A 20,393-nucleotide genomic window follows, 5' to 3' on the forward strand; every position below is an offset into this window, starting at 1 on the left:
AAACTCAATTTTCTCTGAATACTATAGCCTGGTTTGTTATTGGTCACTTAATGCATGATCAAATGGTATTTTTGCCTGACTGCCTATAAGTCAACTCTGAGTGCCATTTTCATCAGAATCTTTTGACTGATAATTGACAGTGTTGACTTGCATGCAGCTTTATAACATGTGCATAATGCTTTTATTGCTGTTATCTCAGGGAACTAAGGTTATGTTAGCAACCAGAAAATTCCCTTGATTCACTCACATTGCATGAATCATGCTTTGGGGAATGATGTCCAATAACATTGTGCTATAAGTGTAAAACAAAGGTATCCTATGAGCCCAACCCCAGGATGCCAGAGATGAGGGCCCTTAGGGTAATATCATACAAGTAGGCCGGAGTCATCCAACAAAAATAGACCCGGCCACTAGTAGAGATACAAGTTGATTAGGTGGACAAGATCTGTGTCTGCAGGGTAGGGATGTCCAGGTTCTAAAACTTTAAGACTCGCTCATTAACAGTCACTTGCTGGCACCTACTGTCATTTTTAATTTCACATTTCAACTATTTTGTTCATGTTTTAAATGATTTCAAATATCACTATTCAGCATTTAATTTTAAAAACATCCCCTCCATCCCATATGACAGTAGGGGAGAGTGGGGTGATTTGTGCCGGGGGGGAAGTAGCTCCACCCTTGTTTCTGGAAAACCATAGAAGAAATTGGTCATGTGACCACATAATTTTGAAAAGCAATCACTTTTACTCCTCCTCCAAAGAAGAGAGACACTTGGCATGAGAGTTAAGAATATTTTAGTGCAAAAAAATGTTTTTTCCCTTTCAAAGTAAAATTTCTATGATTAAGGTTTTTTGATTGTAGTGTCTAAACAATTGTAGACAAGTTTCAAAACATTTCACACATTTTTTAGTGATTTAGTAGGCTACACAATGAGTCTATACAGTTAGCATGCTCTTAACTGCTGGATCATGCTAGTTTTTCAAACTTGTGGGTCCGGGGTGATTTGTGCCAAAGGGCCTGGGTTAAGTTGTGCCAGATCCAGACCACCTAGACCTACATACTCACAGGGGATAATCTTGAGAAGTGAGGAGATGGGCATGCCTCATCATTGTTTTACTTGGGCCTGCCTGTTATTTGTTTAATTTAGCTAACACTGATTTCAGTTTTGAGTTTGCACTATGTTATTAAAGAGAAGTTTTATTCAGTTTTTAAGTGGCCTATGTCACAATAGGATGTTTAGAAATTAGCCTAGTCACTTTATTCTTATACGTTACATAATTGACAGACAGCGCTATGTCAACAGGCATCTATTGCTAAAGCCTTTTTGTCTGAAATGATTCACAAATATCATATATTGTGTTGCTATGGTGCACTAAATGGTTGCTAGGGCGTAGCTTGATAGCTTCACAATGATCCTGAGAGACTGATTGGTCATCTGAGTAAAATGAGCCCGCCCCCTTGCCTCTATGACACTGTGATCCAGAGTTATGTTCAATACAAAATCCCTATGCAATTGACCATAGTAGGAAAAACGCATGCTATGGTATTCCAGGGTGACAATATCTAAATAAACCTTAAATTCGTAATTTTGTATTGAATTTATCTTGCTTTCATATAGCAGTATGGTTCATAACATTAAAATGTTCTGTTTTACTTCAGAAATCACTGGCACAATTTACCCCCAATGTATTCCCCTAAAGGCACAACTTCCCCTGCATCAGGGGCAAGTTGTGCCATGAGACCACTTTTTTTCCAAGAGCTATATTTCTGAAACAATTTATTTCAGATCCAAAGTTATTGTTCTCAGGGATGCACCACATCCTGAAATATATGTACATCCTTAAGTTGAAGGCATTACTGCCATGGCCTCACTTTAAAGTCACTTTGAGTAAAAACTGGCACAACTCACCCCACTTTCCCCTAAAGGTCGTTTGTCTCTATCCTCATATACGACCCATACAAGCGTTCCCTAAATTAGTGCCCCTATTGGCAACAGGACATATACTACAGAAACTTTCGCCTAAATGCTTTGTGGGTTTCTTTTAATATGCTTGCTATTTGTGTTATAAACTGTTTGGGATTTAAACCCTCCCAGCTGTTTGAATCGTGTCAATCATGCCTCATGTGTCTGGGCGTTAAGCACGCTGAGGTGGCTTTCGTGGATGCGTCGCTGCCGCCCTCTGGGACGGTGACAAAGCCTGAGTTGGATCCCGAAATGGCAGCTATGCTTTCCCGGGCCGCCGAGAGGGTAGGGCTTGAGTGGAATCCTCCACCGAGTCCCGAGCCCTCGTGGCTGGATGATTGGTTTCTCGGGGTGGCGCGTGCTGGAGCTGGAGGGACACAGACAAAGTCCGGTTCCTCAATGCCCCTGTGTCCCAGACCGGCCTCTTCGGCGACGTGGTCGAGAGCTTCGCCCAGCAGTTCTCGGCTGCCCAGAAGCAGACTTAGGCGATACGATACGATACGACACATGCCCGGCGGGCACCTGCTGCCTCCTCCCGTCCACCAGCCGCAGTGCCCCAGCCTGCTCGTCACCGAGGGCGGCCCCCTGCATCTGCCCCCGCTCCCGCGCCGCATCTGCAGCAGCTTCCAGCAAAGCAGCGCCGTGTAGCCGGGCGTGGGTGGGCTGCACCACCTGTCCAGGCCCCTACCAAACCTGGCGGTAAACAAAAGAGCAAGCGGCCCTGAGACAGGCCACCCAGAAATGGAGGTATCTGCTCTTCGGGAGATGGTGAACGCAACACTCCCTCCCCCGGAGGAGGGCCAGGCCTCATGGCTGACGGTACCCAAATACTAGACAAAAGAGCAGTTTCCCTTATCTCTGGGTCCCAGGAGGGCACGGAGAGTTGCGGACGGCCAAGCTCCTGACCTTACTCATCCTCCTCCTTCGCCAGATGGCAGCTGTGGGCGGTTCGAGAGCGTCAACAAAGGCCCTATTCATGCACCCTCTGCTGACCCGTGGAACCAGGTGAGCCCTGCACCCCACACTCGCACCACACTCTGGCCTGCTCACAAGCCGCCCGAGTTGGGCCCCTGTGTTCCACCTCGCTGCCCCACTGCGGGTATGGCTGTGGTTCCGCTGGTCCTGCTTGTGTGGTTTTTAAGCGGCTGGTCAGCGATACCCAGCCCGTCTCGCTGGCTTCTGTGGACCATCAGCCTCGGCTTTGCGATTCATTTACATTACATTTACATTACATTTATTCATTTAGCTGACGCTTTTATCCAAAGCACTGAGACTCCTGCCTGCGGGTGTCGCTGTTGGACAGTGTTTTCTCTACTTCCTGTTGGCCTTCTGTAGCAAATCGTAGCTCCGTGTAGCTGTTTTTATTTTATTTTTTCTCTAGAATCTTTATCTTACTATCACTCTCTGTTTTTCTATATTTTAAGTGGTAAAATATAACTGAATTCACACCATATTTCTGATATTATCGATCAATCTTATCAGATTAACTTTGATCGTTCACTTTTATTTTATATCCGTGAGTGCGGTACACCTGCAAAGAGTTAGCACTCGTTAGCTTGTCATTATCGTTTTCTTTCGAACCTATCGCTGTTTTTCTTTTCTCCTCTCCCATCTCTCACTCCAGTTTTTTCACAAGTTCATCAAACAACCGCAGTAAGAATATTTAATCAAGCATGGTGAGTAATGGCTTCTCCTGCTATTGTTATTTGCACCTCTTGCCACATGTACAGTTTATCTATCTCTGTCGCTGATGAGGGATTCACATGTGATAAATGCAGGGAAATAGTTAGGCTGACAGAGAAGATTTCAGAATTAGAGACATGCATCCAAACTTTAATTGAGGACAGTAAGAATGTTAGGGCTCTAGATACGGCTTTGGATGCGTCTAGCTCAGGGATTCCTGTACATTGTTCGGTTCCGGAAACAGAGCCCCTGCAGCAGGGCAACTGGGTGACGGTGAGGCAGCGTAGTCGTGGGTCAAAACACCACCCTTCTGTTCCGATCAAAACATTAAACAAGTTCTCCCCACTCAGTGATGCACCCACTGAGAAACCTGATGAAAGTGCTCTAGTTATTGGTGATTCTATTGTACGGAACGTGAATATAAAGACACCAGCCACCATAGTCAAATGTTTACCAGGAGCCAGAGCACCTGACATCTTGGCAAATTTAAAAGTGCTGGCTAAGTGGTGCCCACAGAATAACATAGGTTTCATAGACAATTGGACGAGCTTTTGGGGCAGACCTGACCTGTTTAAAAGAGATGGTCTTCATCCCTCCAGGGGTGGCGCCATTCTTCTCTCTAGAAATATGGCAAATAGTCTTAGTGTTTATACTTGACTAACTGGGGCCCAGGTCAGGAAGCAGACAGACTGGCTAAACCGACCGTCTGCTAGCTGCCTCCCGTCACAGAGGTCAGTTAATTCTCAGCACAAAGAGACTTTTTCACCTAGATATCACACTATAGAGACTGTGTCTGTTCCCCGAACTAGAAAATACAAAAAACGTCCAAGCCAAGTTAAGATTAACAATTTAATTGAGGCTCAACAAATAAAAAACAGAAGCAATATGGATAAACAAATTATAAAGCTTGGCTTATTGAATATCAGATCCCTTTCTTTCAGATCCCAGAAACCTGGCTAAAACCGGATGATTACATTATTTTAAATGAGTCCACCCCCCAAGATGTTATAAACATGAGCCGCGTCTAAAAGGCAAAGGTGGAGGTGTTGCTTCAATTTATAACACCGTTTTCAGGATTTCTCAGAGGGCAAGCTTCAAGTATAACTCGTTTGAAGTAATGGTGCTTCATATAACATTATCCACAGAAACAAATGTTAATGATAAATCCCCTGTTATGTTTGTACTGGCTACTGTATACAGGCCACCAGGGCACCATACAGACTTTATTAAAGAGTTTGGTGATTTTACATCCGAGTTAGTTCTGGCTGCAGATAAAGTTTTAATAGTTGGTGATTTTAATATCCATGTTGATAATGAAAAGATGCATTGGGATCAGCATTTATAGACATTCTGAACTCTATTGGTGTTAGACAACACGTTTCAGGACCTACTCATTGTCGAAATCATACTCTAGATTTAATACTATCACATGGAATTGATGTTGATGGTGTTGAAATTATTCAGCCAAGTGATGATATCTCAGATCATTATTTAGTTTTGTGCAAACTTCATATAGCCAAAATTGTAAATTCTACTTCTTGTTACAAGTATGGAAGAACCATCACTTCTACCACAAAAGACTGCTTTTTAAGTTATCTTCCTGATGTAACCAAATTCCTGAGCATATCCAAAACCTCAGAACAACTTGATGATGTAACAGAAACTATGGACTCTCTCTTTTCTAGCACTTTAAATAAAGTTGCTCCTTTACGCTTAAGGAAGGTTAAGGAAAACAGTTTGACACCATGGTATAATGAGCATACTCGCACCCTAAAGAGAGCAGCCCGAAAAATGGAGCGCAGCTGGAGGAAAACAAAACTAGAGGTATTTCGTATTGCTTGACGGGAAAGTAACATATCCTACAGAAAAGCATTAAAAACTGCTAGATCCGATTACTTTTCTTCTCTTTTAGAAGAAAACAAACATAACCCCAGGTATTTATTCAATACAGTGGCTAAATTAACGAAAAATAAAGCCTCAACAAGTGTTGACATTTCCCAACACCACAGCAGTAATGACTTTATGAACTACTTTACTTCTAAAATCGATACTATTAGAGATAAAATTGCAACCATTCAGCCGTCAGTTACAATATCACATCAGACAGTGCACTATAGACCCCCTGAGGAGTAGTTCCACTCATTCTCTACCATAGGAGAGGAAGAATTGTATAAACTTGTTAAATCATCTAAACCAACAACATGTATGTTAGACCCTATACCATCTAAGCTCCTAAAAGAGGTGCTTCCAGAAGTCATAGATCTTCTTCTGACTATTATTAATCCCTCATTGTCATTAGGATATGTCCCCAAAACCTTCAAACTGGCTGTTATTAAGCCTCTCATCAAAAAAACACAACTTGACCCCAAAGAACTAGTTAATTATAGACAAATCTCGAATCTCCCTTTTCTGTCCAAGATACTAGAAAAGGTGGTATCCTCACAATTATATTCCTTCTTAGAGAAAAATGGTATATATGAGGATTTCCAGTCAGGATTTAGACCGTATCATAGTACTGAGACTGCTCTCCTTAGAGTTACAAATGACCTGCTCTTATCATCTGATCGTGGGTGTATCTCTCTATTAGTTTTATTGGATCTTAGTGCTCCATTTGACACAATTGACCATAACATTCTTTTGCATAGACTTGAACACTTTGTTGGCATCAGTGGAAGTGCATTAGCATGGTTTAAATCGTACTTATATGACCGCCATCAGTTCGTAGCAGTGAATGAAGATGTATCCTATCGATCACAAGTGCAGTATGGAGTACCTCAAGGCTCAGTACTAGGGCTGCTACTCTTCACGCTTTATATGTTACCCTTGGGAGATATCATCAGGAAACATGGTGTTAGCTTTCACTGTTATGCTGATGATACTCAGCTCTATATTTCTTCCCGGCCCGGTGAAACACACCAATTTGAAAAACTAATGGATTGCATAGTCGATATAAAAAACTGGATGACGAGTAATTTCTTACTGCTTAATCCATGCATTTATGACCTCAAGGTTAGATTATTGTAATGCTTTATTGGGTGGTTGTTCTGCACGCTTAGTAAACAAACTACAGCTAGTCCAAAATGCATCAGCAAGAGTTCTTACTAGAACCAGGAAGTATGACCATATTAGCCCAGTCCTGTCAACACTGCACTGGCTCCCTATCAAACATCGTATAGATTTAAAAATATTGCTTATTACTTATAAAGCCCTGAATGGTTTAGCACCTCAGTATTTGAATGAGCTCCTTTTACATTATAATCCTCTACGTCCGCTACGTTCTCAAAACTCAGGCAATTTGATAATACCTAGAATATCAAAATCAACTGCGGGCCGCAGATCCTTTTCCTATTTGGCGCCTAAACTCTGGAATAACCTACCTGACATTGTTTGGGAGGCAGAAACACTCTTGCAGTTTAAATCTAGATTAAAGACCCATCTCTTTAACCTGGCATATCATACTAATATGCTTTTAATATCCAAATCCGTTAAAGGATTTTTAGGCTGCATTAATTAGGTAAACCGGAACCGGAAACACTTCCCATAACACCCTATGTACTTGCTACATCATTAGAAGAATGGCATCTACTGTACGCTAATATGTGTCTGTTTCTCTCTTGTTCCGAGGTCACCGTAGCCACCAGATCCAGTCTGTGTCCAGATTAGAGGGTCACTGCAGTCAGCCGGATTCAGTACATATCCAGACCAGATGGTGGATCGGCACCTAGAAAGGACCTCTACATCCCTGAAAGACAGCGGAGACCAGGACAACTAGAGCCCCAGATACAGATCCCCTGTAAAGACCTTGTCTCAGAGGAGCACCAGGACAAGACCACAGGAAACAGATGATTCTTCTGCACAATCTGACTTTGCTGCAGCCTGGAATTGAACTACTGGTTTCATCTGGTCAGAGGAGAACTGGCCCCCCAACTGAGCCTGGTTTCTCCCAAGGTTTTTTTCTCCATTCTGTCACCGATGGAGTTTCGGTTCCTTGCCGCTGTCGCCTCTGGCTTGCTTAGTTGGGGACACTTCATCTACAGCGATATCGTTGACTTGATTGCAAATAAATGCACAGGCACTATTTAACTGAACAGAGATGACATAACTGAATCCAATGATGAACTGCCTTTAACTATCATTTTGCATTATTGACACTGTTTTCCTAATGAATGTTGTTCAGTTGCTTTGACGGAATGTATTTTTTGGATTAAAACCTGGGTCTCCCACAACAAAGGCAAGGCACATCCACTGCGCCAACACCACCCATATTCAGGATACAATTCGCCCGGCTTCAATTCGCCCGGCGTCCCCCCAAGTTCCGTGGTATCCGCTTCACTACAGTGAAAGCGTCTGATGCCCCTGTTTTGTGGGAAGAGATCGCAGTCCTACTGGCGAAAGGACGCGATAGAACCGGTCCCTCCAGCCGATATGAGGACAGGGTTTTACAGCCCTTACTTCATTGTACCCAAGAAAGGCGGTGGGTTACGACCGATCTTGGATCTGCGAGTTTTGAATCGGGCCCTTCACCGGCTACCATTCAAGATGTTGAAACACATTTTCGGGTGCGTCCGTCCCCAAGATTGGTTTGCAGCGATCGACCTGAAGGACGCGTACTTTCATGTATCCATCCTTCCGTGCGTTCGAAGGACGGGCATATCAGTACAAGGTCCTTGCCTTGAACCGTCTCAAAGGTCTTTTATGAGGCAAGCATGTGTTGGTCCGAACGGACAACACAGCGACGGTTGCGTACATCAACCAACAAGGTGGTCTGCACTCCCGTCGCATGTCACAACTTGCCCGCTATCTCCTCCTTTGGAGTCAGAAGGTTCTGAGGTCACTTCGTGCCGTTCACATTCCGGGCCTGCTCAACCATACAGCTGACGAGCTGTACGAGCAATGCTCCCGGGAGAATGGCGACTCCATCCCCTGACAGTCCAGCTGATTTGGAGACGATTCAGAGCCGCTCAGGTTGACCTGTTTGCTTCTCCAGAGACCTCTCACTGCCAGTTGTTCTACACCCTGACTGAAGGAACTCTTTAGTTAAGTAACACAGTAAACACATCACTTGCCAAACATTTAATACCTTTTTGTAATTTAATTTAATTGTAATTCAATGTTTTTTCTTTTCCAGTTTCTTCATACCACATATATCTCCATCTCCTAAAACAACATTTAGTGTCCAGCAACTCTCTCTATGAAGCCATTACTCTCTCTCTCTCTCTCTCTATCTGATTTTCCTTGCCTTTTTTTCTGAACTGTAATTCATAATTCAGTCTCACATATTTTTTTCTTCCTTTCTCTTGTTTATGATGTAAACAAGAGAAAAAAAGACACCAGCTGCTCCCGACGAGCTGGATGGCGCCTTGAATGGCTGACACCGCAGTCGGTGTATGAATGAGTGTGTGAATGGGTGAATGTGAGGCAAATTGTAAAGCGCTTTGGATGGCCATATGGTCTGTTGAAAGCGCTATATAAATTCAGTCCATTTACCATGTAATATTTTCAAAGCTCAGAATCAGATTTTGATCAGTTCTGTCAGAATGCTGCTTGTATTAACAGGGAACATGATCTCGAAGCTCAATGCTGTACTTGAAGAAGTTGTCAGGGAAGCTGAAGTCCTTCAAAGTTTCAACACTTCACAGTTAATGAAGACATTTAGTTATAACTGATGTGCTGATGTGATAAATGTATCCTTACTTAATATGTTAATAACCTTCATTATAAATATTTTTTACATTTTTTTGTTCACAGATTATTTCTAACACACTGTCTCAACATGTATTAAAACAACAACAACATTATTTTTTTCTTTATTTCAGCTGAAAAGGAAGACCAAAGGGCCTGTCAAACTCTTGTTTGTGGAGAGAGATGAATTTGACCATCTTATGAATTTACGGAGAAGACCAAAAGCTGTAAAGGCAAACATTTCAACAAATGGGACATCTGTGATGATCTGAGCACCTTGACAGAACTTTACTTCAGATACATTTTGCACCACATGTGATGTTTCTTTAACTTTTTTTAAATACCCCACAACCCCACTCTCTCAAATATACACACTCTCTCTCTCTTTTACATTTAAATTAAATATTTAATGAATAACTCACTAATACTATGTTAATAAATCAAGTTTATTTAGATAACGCAATATATTTCATATTAATATTAGGTAAATAAATTAATTTTATTGTGGTTATTTAATAATTATATATATTTAAATATGTTTATTTAATATATTTAACATTTTTTATTAATTTTAATTAATGTAAATATGTATGTAAAAAATTACGATTTTTTTCATTTAATATGGTTATTAATTGTTTAATTAATTAATGTCAATATCAGTTAAATGAATAATATTTATTATTAATGATTAAAATATTTATTAAAGTTATTTGAAAATTAATAGATTACATTTACATGTAATGAAATTTACCAAAACATTTAATATTTAATTAATATTAGTTTAATAAAAATGTGTATTATGATTCCTTAATTGATTAAGGTTATTAAATATTTAATAGCTTACATCTGGGAGAACAATGTTTATTAAATAAATGATTTTAATATATAAATTAAATATTAACATACGATTAATATACAACGTTTATTAAGGTTTTTAAATAATCAATAGCATGCATCTGGGTGCAGAACATCCAGCTGTTCGTTCAAAGCACATCAAGGATGTTTTAATATGTTATCATCATGAACCTGAGGCTGAAATATTGCTGGAGTTGATGAAGATCTGAGCAGCTCTGAATCTGTGCTGCTGTTTTTCTCATGAGGACCTGAAAGCCTCAATCCCCTGCTGCAGTGAGAGCACTAAACCAAAACTTCCTCCTTCTGTCTTGTTTCCATTGATTTGTCTTTTTCTGCTGATGTTACACCAGACGTGTGTTTCAGAATCACATCCATCAGTCCATATGATATCACATAATATTCATTAAACATGCTTTTTTTCCTTTTTTTTGTTTCTTCTACAGATAATTACACTACAGTCTTTGGCTTTGAGTTGCATGGGAAATAATTTTACTAATTGATTAATTTGAATTAATTTGGCTTTGGATCGTCTAAAAACTCAAGCATATATAACTTCACAACAAAATATTGAAGGACAAAAGAAAGCACAATATCACATTTACAATTATTAAATGCATAGAGCTATAAACATAGACTGTATAAAAAAAGTTATAACTAGTTACCTGCAGTATGTTAGTATTATTTATATACTGTTTAATTTTTATTAATGATTTATTTATTATTTTTGTAATTTTGTAATTGTTATTCGTTTCTGTTCTTTTTAAACATTACTATTTATGTTTAATTTATTTTTCAGTTTTCGTTAACTTGATCTAATATTTATTTTATTTTATTTTATTTTATTTTATTTTATTTTATTTTATTTTATTAGCAAACCGTTTTTTAATAGTTTTGGTTTTAGTTTAACAGTCTTATCTAAAAGTCACTGCCTTTTGGTTGTTTTTCTGTGACATCATAAAAGTGGAAAACCATTACAGAAAAGATCTGTAATGCAGTAGCTCCAGCTGATCTGCCGTGGTTTGTCTAACAATCACAGTGTGTTAATGTGTGTGACCACACCATTCTCATTCAAATCAGCATCTTCATTAATGGGATGTTAAACCTGTTCAACTCTTGTGTTTGGTCCAACAGAAAGTAACAAATAAATAATAATAGAAAATAACAACAGGAAGTGCTGTCTCTCTCTCTCTCACACACACACACCGGTCTCCCCTGTCGGCTCTTGCTGCTATCAGCTCGACCTCAGTGAAAGAGTTTAATCTTGTGAAATGTTTCCTGCTCTGACGAGATATCAATCAGCGCTCCATCAGTGTGACATGATGAAAAGCACAGATCACACGATCTCCAGCCGAATACACAAAGAGTTGAGAGAACCAGACACACACCAGATCAAGAGACGCTCGTAAAACATCTGCAGGAGAAAACACAATCAGAAAAAAACACAAAAACATGAGCAGCATCACATATTAGTGTTCACCTCAAGCTGAAGACTCACTGTTTAAAGCATATTATTTACACACACACACACACACACACTCCTGTGGGAAGATCAGGGTCTATTTTTAAGCTCAGAGGAAACAGTGAAAAGTGTTTTTTTAGGAACTGAGTGGTTTTGCTTTCCTGTGAGGTTTCAGATTTGCGTGTGTGTGTGTGTGTGTGTATGTGTGTTTCCTCTATGACTCAGTGATTTTCATGCATGTTAATACATGTAGGATGGTCCCGTGTGTGTGTGTGTGTGTGTGTGTGTGTGTGTGTGTGTGTGAGAGAGAGAGAGAGAGAAGCTGAAAGAGGATCTTACTGTAAACACAGCCTGAGGAAACCACTGCAGTAAGATATTATTATAATTATTATTATTTATTAATGCTGGCAGTTCAGACACCTCAATAAAGTCTTTGAAACTTCACTTGAAGAAAGAAAAACTGCAGATGATTCTTGGTTGTTGAATGACTTCAAATGCACTCAAAAAATTGGTAAAAAAAATATGTTTTCTCTGAGAAATTGTAAGTACATTTTGCAAACAAGGAACAACTAATGGCAAGTAACAAATGCTTTACAGTAAAGAGAATTTGGGCTAAAGAATTGGGCTAAATTTTTAAGATTTTATTTGTCCAAAAAAAAAATGATTCTGATGATTGTGTTTGTAACCCAAGCTTGCTTTTTAATAAATATTTTAATCTTATAGTTCAAAAATATAGTGTAACATAAATCCACTCAGAAATGACTGAATGTTATAAATAATAGCTAATAAACTAAAAGCAAGTAATGCATTGATTTAAACATTTAATTGTTACATTTTTAATGTAAAGTTTTATTTATTTATTTTTTTAAAATGGTTTTCAATAATCTTCGTTTACAACTTCAAAAAATAAATTCTACAGTGTAAAAGTGCCTCCTTTTGAATAATAAATGATAATGAATGCAAATGAATTTTACCAAACCACAAAAGCTTGTGATGAAGCTCAGATGAAGCTGATAATCATCTGTGAAGAACGTCAGTTCAACCTCAGTCAAATGAGACTTCATGAGCAAACACTGAGAACACAAAATCATCAGAGTTTCCTCAGTGAGGAACAGCTTTACATTTCCTTGAACAAAAGCCCTTCGTGTGTGTGTGTGTGTGTGTGTGTGTGTGTGTGTGTGTGTGTGTGTGTGTGTGTGTGTGTTTTATGGTGTCCTGTGAGGCGATCAGAGCCAAATGGACTCTCACACTTCTCTGAAGGTCCAGGAAACAGACAGGCGACTAATCCACAAAGCAATTCACAACAACAAAAGGTGCATTCCTGCAGAGAGCAAACACACACACACACTTAACGACTCCATTTGGAAGAGTGTTTCACTCTTATTGCCTGTAGTCTATTGAGCTGCTACTTCCTTGTTAGCACACACATAAATTCCTCTCTCTCTCTCTCTCTCTCTCTCTCTCTCACACACACACACTTCTTGCACAGTTTAGTGATTACACATTTCCAACAAATAAAAACATTAAGTTTGTGGTTTGTATCACAAAGAACGTCTGTGTCAGATTTAACCCCAAATCCGAAATATGTGTGCATCGCAAAATAGTTTTTATGATAATTAAACATTACAGCCTCACTGGTGGTATACATTTAATCTTAATGAAAAATACCATATATCAAATTCAGAACAACATTTAAATTGATCTTTTTATTGCATTAGAGTTAAGAGAATTTGGCTGAAAACCTTGTTGAAATAAATGGTCACAGAGCATAAATTTGGGGTTAAATGTCACCTAACCTGAGATTAACAATACTCAAAATCAATATTTGATGTAAAATCTTAAAATATACACAAATTAAAAATATATTTTGCAAAAACGTAAAACATTGTAAATTGTTTTTGGTAAATTGTTTTTTATCCACTGTAATTGTATTTTAATGATTAAAAGTACATACATGTCATTAATGGCATAACACCTATTTAAAATGTATTTTTTCTTCATTAAAAACCGCCTATATTAAATTCAGGACAACAAATTATATGATTCATAAATGCTTAATCATTTATTTGATCTTTTTTTTTTTTTTTAGTTCAAACTTTGCATCAAAAGATAAATAAATAAATCACAAAGCAAAAATCTTAATCACCCTAAAAACAGCCTTCAATTCTTTATGAATTTCTTTTTTCTTTCTTTTGGTTTTTGAGTTGAATGTGTACTTTAAAATCTATATTTGATAAAAAAAATCTACAAATTCAGATAATAGTGTTGATAATAGTGTTCTTTGTGCAAGTATTTTAATCTTTTACACCAAACATAGATTCAATTTTAAGCCAAAAGCTGAGCAAAAACAAGTTCTCAGAGCAGCACAGGAGGAGGAGGGCAGATCTGAGGCGAAGCGAGAAAACCAGCAGCTCACAAACAAACGCCTGACAGCAGGAAACACGCAATAAAAGAAAACAAAGAGAGAGAATTTATGAGCCTCACACAGGTGGCCAGGTGGACACACACACACACACACACACACACACACACACACACATCTGAGCTGTAATGAGGATTATACGTCTGATTTCGTCCTCCAGAATCTTCATTTCCAGGTTCTGTGGATTTAATAATTAAATCCTAATTAAACACAACTTTAGTTTGACTAACTCTGACTCTCCAATCTGTTTCCTTCATTTGAAATGAGACACCAAACAAGAGCGTTTTGCATTAACTTGTATATTTTTGCATTAAAGTTAACATGTTTCCATCTGTTTCTCCATTCGTTCATGTTGCAGTAAGTGTTGATATTTTGTTATATTCAGACATGAGTAAATCTGTCCTTTGCAATAAATATCATAAAATAATAGAGCTTCACATAATAAATATTTTTTACAACATCAACAACAACAACAACAAAAAGATTTAACAGTCTTAACATTTCCTTTAAAAATAGCCGTAAATTCATCTTGCGCATTTGAACGTACATCTTTCCATGAGAACGAACAGACAGTTTCAGACAGTCTGTAGATCCAATAACAGCTACATCACAAGTCCTTCACAGGTTTGGTAGGAGGCGTTTCGAAGCACCATCGCGTGTTAGATAAAAGCTGTACAAAGTCAGGTAAGCCCAACACTGGGGATGCGTTCCACTCCATTTTTTATGCCCTTCGCTCACAATACATATATACAGGAAAGCTTGGGCTGTTATAAATGTTAAAAATACATATTTTTTTATATATTATGCACTCTTAAAAACAAAGGTACTTAAAAGGTTCTTCACAGCGATGCCTTAGAAGAACTATTTTTGGTTCCACAAAGAACCATTCAGCCAGAGAACCATCTCTTTCTTACTTTTTTTATAATTTGAAGAACCTTCTTTCGCCACAAAGAACATTTTGTGAAACAGAAAGGTTCTTAAGATGTTAAAAGATTCTTTATGGAAGCATTTAGACAACATTTTTTTATTTATGGCATCGTGAAGCACCTTTATTTTTAAGAGTGTAGAGTTGTTTGAGGTGGGGATATATTAAACGCGATCTGTGATGACGACATAATCGCATTGCATAGTGGTCTATGGCGCGGCCTGATGTGTGCATATGAAGCAGACTCGCATCCTCTGTCAAAATCAGTCCATAAACATCGTCACGAAGTGAAACGCACTTTAAAGTGGCATTCCCCCGAGGGGAAGTGCTTAAGGAAGTTCATGAGTATGTGACTAAAAGTGGAGTGGAACACAGCCAGGTTAAAGAAAACAAACGAGTGGTTCTTCTGCACCACGAGGGGCGGAGCTTATCAGGCACTCATTGACATAACTCCTCCCCCAGCCTCACCCTCTTTGCAATTTCCGCATCTTGCAGCAGCAAAACCAGCTTTTTAAAGCTAAAGAAATACGTGTGATTTCTCAGGACAGTTTTCCTGGCGCATGTCCTGGCGTCTGGTTCCAGTTCTGCAGCTTGCAGTAAACGGTGTTAGAGTTCTTGCAGCGGCATCCAGGCCGCTTCACGCGGTCGTGGCACGAGTTGCACGCTTTCACGCAAGCCTTAGAAGGCAGGTAACACAGCAAACATGGAAAGAGTGTCGACATGAGTCCCATGCACAGAAAGCGTGAGCAGCACTGCGGATGTGACAGAGAACACGGCCGGTCCGCGCATGGGTCCCCAACATCGTCATCGTTCGAGCAATGATAAAAAATCCCTTTGACTAAACACATGCATGTCCCATACTCCACAACATTTTCAGCCGAACACAAGCACTGTCCGTTGCATGTGAGGCACGCCGGAAGCGGACGAGGTGCCATGCATTCGCTGCATTTGCATTTCCCGCAACTCTCGCAGATGTATAAATGCGCCAAGTCTAGTTTTTCCTGTTTAAGAGGAACGTCCGGTGCGAGAAACGGATGCATGGATGCATTCAGAGATTTCGGCTGAGTCCGTACAGTGGGACTGCGATGATGCGACGGTGCTAGCAGGCCTCGCTCCGATCCGTCGCTGCTATTGCTCCCGGAGCTCGTGGATCTGCTGAGCGCTGGTGGATGCACCGCACGGTGCTCGTAGTTGTTATTCACATTCACCAGGATCATCTCGTGAGTCCTCTCCTGCTTGTCTGCGTTGCTTGGTGGAGGCCCCGGGGCCGGTCTGGGTGCTACGGCCGGGCCCTCAGTGTACTCGTTGCATGAGCGGATGGCTTTGATCTGGTCCAGGGACAGGATGGCACCGGATGGGAGGCTTCCTCCACGCTGACCGTGATGATCCATGAGACACGATCAGCAACTCCAAACAACACGGATGCAACGTTCATCTGACACCCTGAGAGACAAGCAGAGGTCGTCATTCTCAACATGCAATCAATGCAATCAGATTTTTCTTGTCTCTATTACAATTTTAGACAATTTTTATGATACACCCTCACTCTTAAAAATAAAGGTTCCTTATTGGTATCTATGGGTTCCATGAAGTAGGCTACCTTTATCATTCGTTCTTTATAGTGGAAAAAGCTGCTTTGACACAATCTGTTTTGTATAAAGCGCTATATAGATAAAGGTGACTTGATTTGAAAAAGGTTCTTTAGATTATTAAAATGTTCGCAGGCTCACACTTAGACAAAATCTTTGACTAACCACTGAAAGGTTCTTTTGGAAACCAAAAAAATAATTTCCCCCTAAACTTTACAAAAAAAAAGTTCTCTACTGGCATCTACTGGTTCCATGAAGAACCTTGAACATTAATGGAAACTTTCAATTCAAAAAAGTTATTTATTTTATTAAAATGTTCTTTTCACTTAGGAAATAATGATTATTTTAAGTACAGTTTTCCGAAAGGCTGCAATGCACCTTAAAATGTATCGGAAATACATGCTATTTTCTGATGTAACAAACAATCTGTAAAAATGACAATGCATTTAAAATGAATTATTAATGAAAAGATATAATGCTAATAACATACATTATGATGCATTAAGCAGAAAGGTCAAGTAGACTGTTACCCAACCACTTTTTCTAAAACATCTGGATCTATCGATGCAGTAACACAATTTTACCAATGGTTAGTTTGAGAACTGTTCACCAACAGGTTCCAAAAGCCGTCGTGAAAACTATTATTTTGTAGCATGTACTGGTGTAAAAAATAAATAAATCTAACTAGTGGTTACTGAAGACCCTGTTGGAGCACATGCACACTCCCGGCCCCAGGAGCTTTTGTTTTTGATTTCCTTTGTGGGGTTAAAGCCTTAATTAGAGGGTCAAACCCCCCTGGACACAATTCATACCCTGATGTTTGGAGATGCACGGTCACCGCTGGCTTTATTCTTATAGGAAGCCCTAAAATTGCAGATCTGGACTTTACGTGTGCAAATGTACTTTCTGAGACTGAGCTCATAAATCACACTGCAGAAGCGTGCGTGTGTGTGTGTGTGTGTGTGTGTGTGTGTGTGTGTGTGTGTGTGTGTGTGTGTGTGTGTGTGTGTGTGAGAGGTCTCCAGCTCTTTCCCTTCTATTCACAGAGCCATTTAACCCCCGAGCGGAGAGAGAGAGAGAGAGAGTTGACTATTAACAAGACTTTGTACAGACCTCAATAAGCACACAACTGAAGTAAAGTACAAATACTTCCCGTGCTGATTTGCATGTGTATGGCTGGTTAACATTAAAATGCAGAGCCACACAGAGCAGGAAGCCTTCAAATCAAACACAGAGCTTCACACGCTTCTCAAAGCGCTTCATGATGCGGGACGAGTCCGAGACTTCACGAGGCTTCGGCGATTTACTATTTAGTTCAGAAGTTTAAACGTAGAGAACGGAATAAAATCGTTTGAGCTAATAGTAGTAAGCATGCAAAAATGAATACAATCGTTTGGGCCAGTAAAATTACGCATGCAAAACGAAAAACGCACAGATTAGAAAATGTCGCGTTAAATCAATAATAATAATCCGCATTTATATGTTAAGAAAAAAGTATCTGTTTATATTCATAGTTTAACTCTGTATTGTTTTACCCGTGCATCTTTTGCAAATATAATTAATATGTAAAAAAAAAAAAAAACAGCGCACAAAACGCAAAACGACAAGAAAAAAAAACTTATGAATGAAAACAACCCCGCTGGGGGAGGAGGGTGTGTGTTGTGTGTATTCAGGCTTAAACACACGCATACACTCATGCACGCACAGCCTGAAGCGCATAATATGATTATGAACATGAGTTTTGAGTAATAAACGCGAGTTTATTGCGCGCAGCGGCCTGTGGAGACCCAGAGCTCCGGATTCAGAGATCCACTCACGATCTCCATCCAATCCTGCACGATTCCGTACGAAGTAACACGGGTGTGTGTGAGGACTGATACGCACCTACAGACAGACTCCCAAAATATCAAATCCATCGGTCCGTGCGCCAAACATCCATCAATATGTCCAGAGCGAGGCCAAGAATCAGCGCAGTACCGCGAGCATAACATCCAGAGGAGAATCCGCGGGGAAAGGCAGAAGGAATCCGGTTAAATCCGCGAATGAAGCGCGTTCGCCGCTGGTTTAGAGTCCGTGCGCCGCGTCAGACTCTGCGTAAGTGTGTGTCGGATCAGATGCGTGCGCTGTTTTTGCGCACACACACACTGATGAATGAAAGAGGATCATGGGGCTGATACAGGAGGGGTGGACTAGCTCTGGCTTTAAGGTGGATCATGTGAAACAAACGCGCATCTGCTGCTGAGCGTCTCCGAGGCGCGTTACGCACGCGTTCAACATCTGAGCGTTTACTCCAAGACTTTATGTGCGCCGTTACACTCTCAGTTGCACTTGTGTGTGTGGTAATAAAGTGTTTTATGCATTATTATTTTGTTTCGAGCATTAGTCTCTAGTTTTACACACAGTTTGCTTCCTTTTTTTCATGAAGGAGGGCTGCACTAAACTTATAGGTAATTAAAATAATATAACTTTATCAGTTCTCATTAAAAGTTTTCTAAGTGTCTGTCCATAAAACTTCTCGAAAACATCAGATGAAAAACACGAGCAGTGCTGGTGCAACCTTAAGAGCGCGAGAGCCCCCCCCGCCCCCCCCCCCCCCCCCCCCCCGAGTGTGTGTGTGTGTTTGTGTGTGTGTGTGTGTGTGTCGGTCGGGGCGGATGTGCTGCATCCGGTTACATGAGAAAGGAAAGTTCAGCACAAAGTCATTTCATGCATTCAAATGGAAACGAGCCACACACACACACACACACACACACAGAGAGAGAGAGAGAGATTAGAGAGAGAGAGAGAGAACACGACACTGCTGAGAGGCAGCAGTGAAAATTATTCTGACATTTAGTTTTACATCACTATATTGTTTGTTACATAAGAATTACAACATAGGCCCTTTACACAGCAAAAAACAAACAAAAAAACAACAACCTAAAAAAAAAATGTTTTGTAACATGTATACTTATGATAGCTATATTATATTATTAAAATTCTATATTGTATATTAATAACAACTTTAAGATCAATCATGAATATATTAAGGTATTTTGTAGAACCAGTGCTGTTTTAGTAGCTATTATGTATATTAGATAGTATTTTGAACTAACTTTATTATAATTTTAGCTTTGGTGTGCTTTTGTCCTATTTATTTATTTTTAATTTTATTATTTTACATTTAGCCTTAATTTATTTATTTATTTTCATTCCAGTTTTAGTTATATTTAATACTTATTTTGTTTCAGTTAGTTGCAAAAGCAACATTTCCCATTTTTTGTTTAGGTTTTTAAGTTTTTCATCAAAATGTTATATTTTCTTTTATTTCCTCTTGTTCCTATTTTTTAATAGACTTAGATATCAACATGCAGCACTGCAGGCTTTATGCACATTTATGCACATTTTAATGTTTTTAATTCTAATCTGAAGAACATGTTATAAAACATCAAGTTTCTTTTGGTGTTTCTCTTTGAGGTTTTCGCTTCTGGGTTAAAGTAAATGAAAGCAATCTTTCTTTATATGCAGGAGAATAAAACATTTATTTGTGAAGTTTAAAAATGTCCTCCTGTGACCTCAAATCATGTTTTTGGCCACGCTCACAAATTAATGACAATAATTCTTCCTGTGTGTGAAGAGCTGCAGGTGTGTAAAGTTTTACAGCACAAAACCATAAAACACTGCTCTGTCATCAAATAAAACCTTTATCTCAAACTTCTTTAAGACCAGATGACCACACACACACACACACACACACACACACACACACACACACACACACACACTTGATCGCACACACACACACACACACACACACACACACACACACACACACA

At 39.5% G+C, this 20,393-nt stretch overlaps 2 protein-coding genes across 2 annotated transcripts in view; one reads left to right on the forward strand and one right to left on the reverse strand.

Moving 5' to 3' along the window:
* LOC132109357 (ankyrin repeat domain-containing protein 50-like) overlaps window positions 1–20,393 on the forward strand; it is a 164,480-nt gene that overhangs the window by 99,360 nt on the left and 44,727 nt on the right. The gene's annotated exons all lie outside the window — the stretch shown is intronic.
* LOC132110048 (protein sprouty homolog 1-like) lies at window positions 15,094–18,762 on the reverse strand. Its single transcript, XM_059516632.1, has 2 exons — window positions 18,463–18,762; window positions 15,094–16,432 (listed from the first exon to the last, which is right to left on the reverse strand). Exon 2 carries the CDS (start codon window positions 16,378–16,380, stop codon window positions 15,529–15,531), a length of 852 nt encoding a protein of 283 aa, XP_059372615.1. The 5' UTR covers window positions 16,381–16,432; window positions 18,463–18,762; the 3' UTR covers window positions 15,094–15,528.

This window comes from Carassius carassius, chromosome 29, assembly GCF_963082965.1.
Source record: "Carassius carassius chromosome 29, fCarCar2.1, whole genome shotgun sequence".
Taxonomy (NCBI): Eukaryota; Metazoa; Chordata; class Actinopteri; order Cypriniformes; family Cyprinidae; genus Carassius; species Carassius carassius.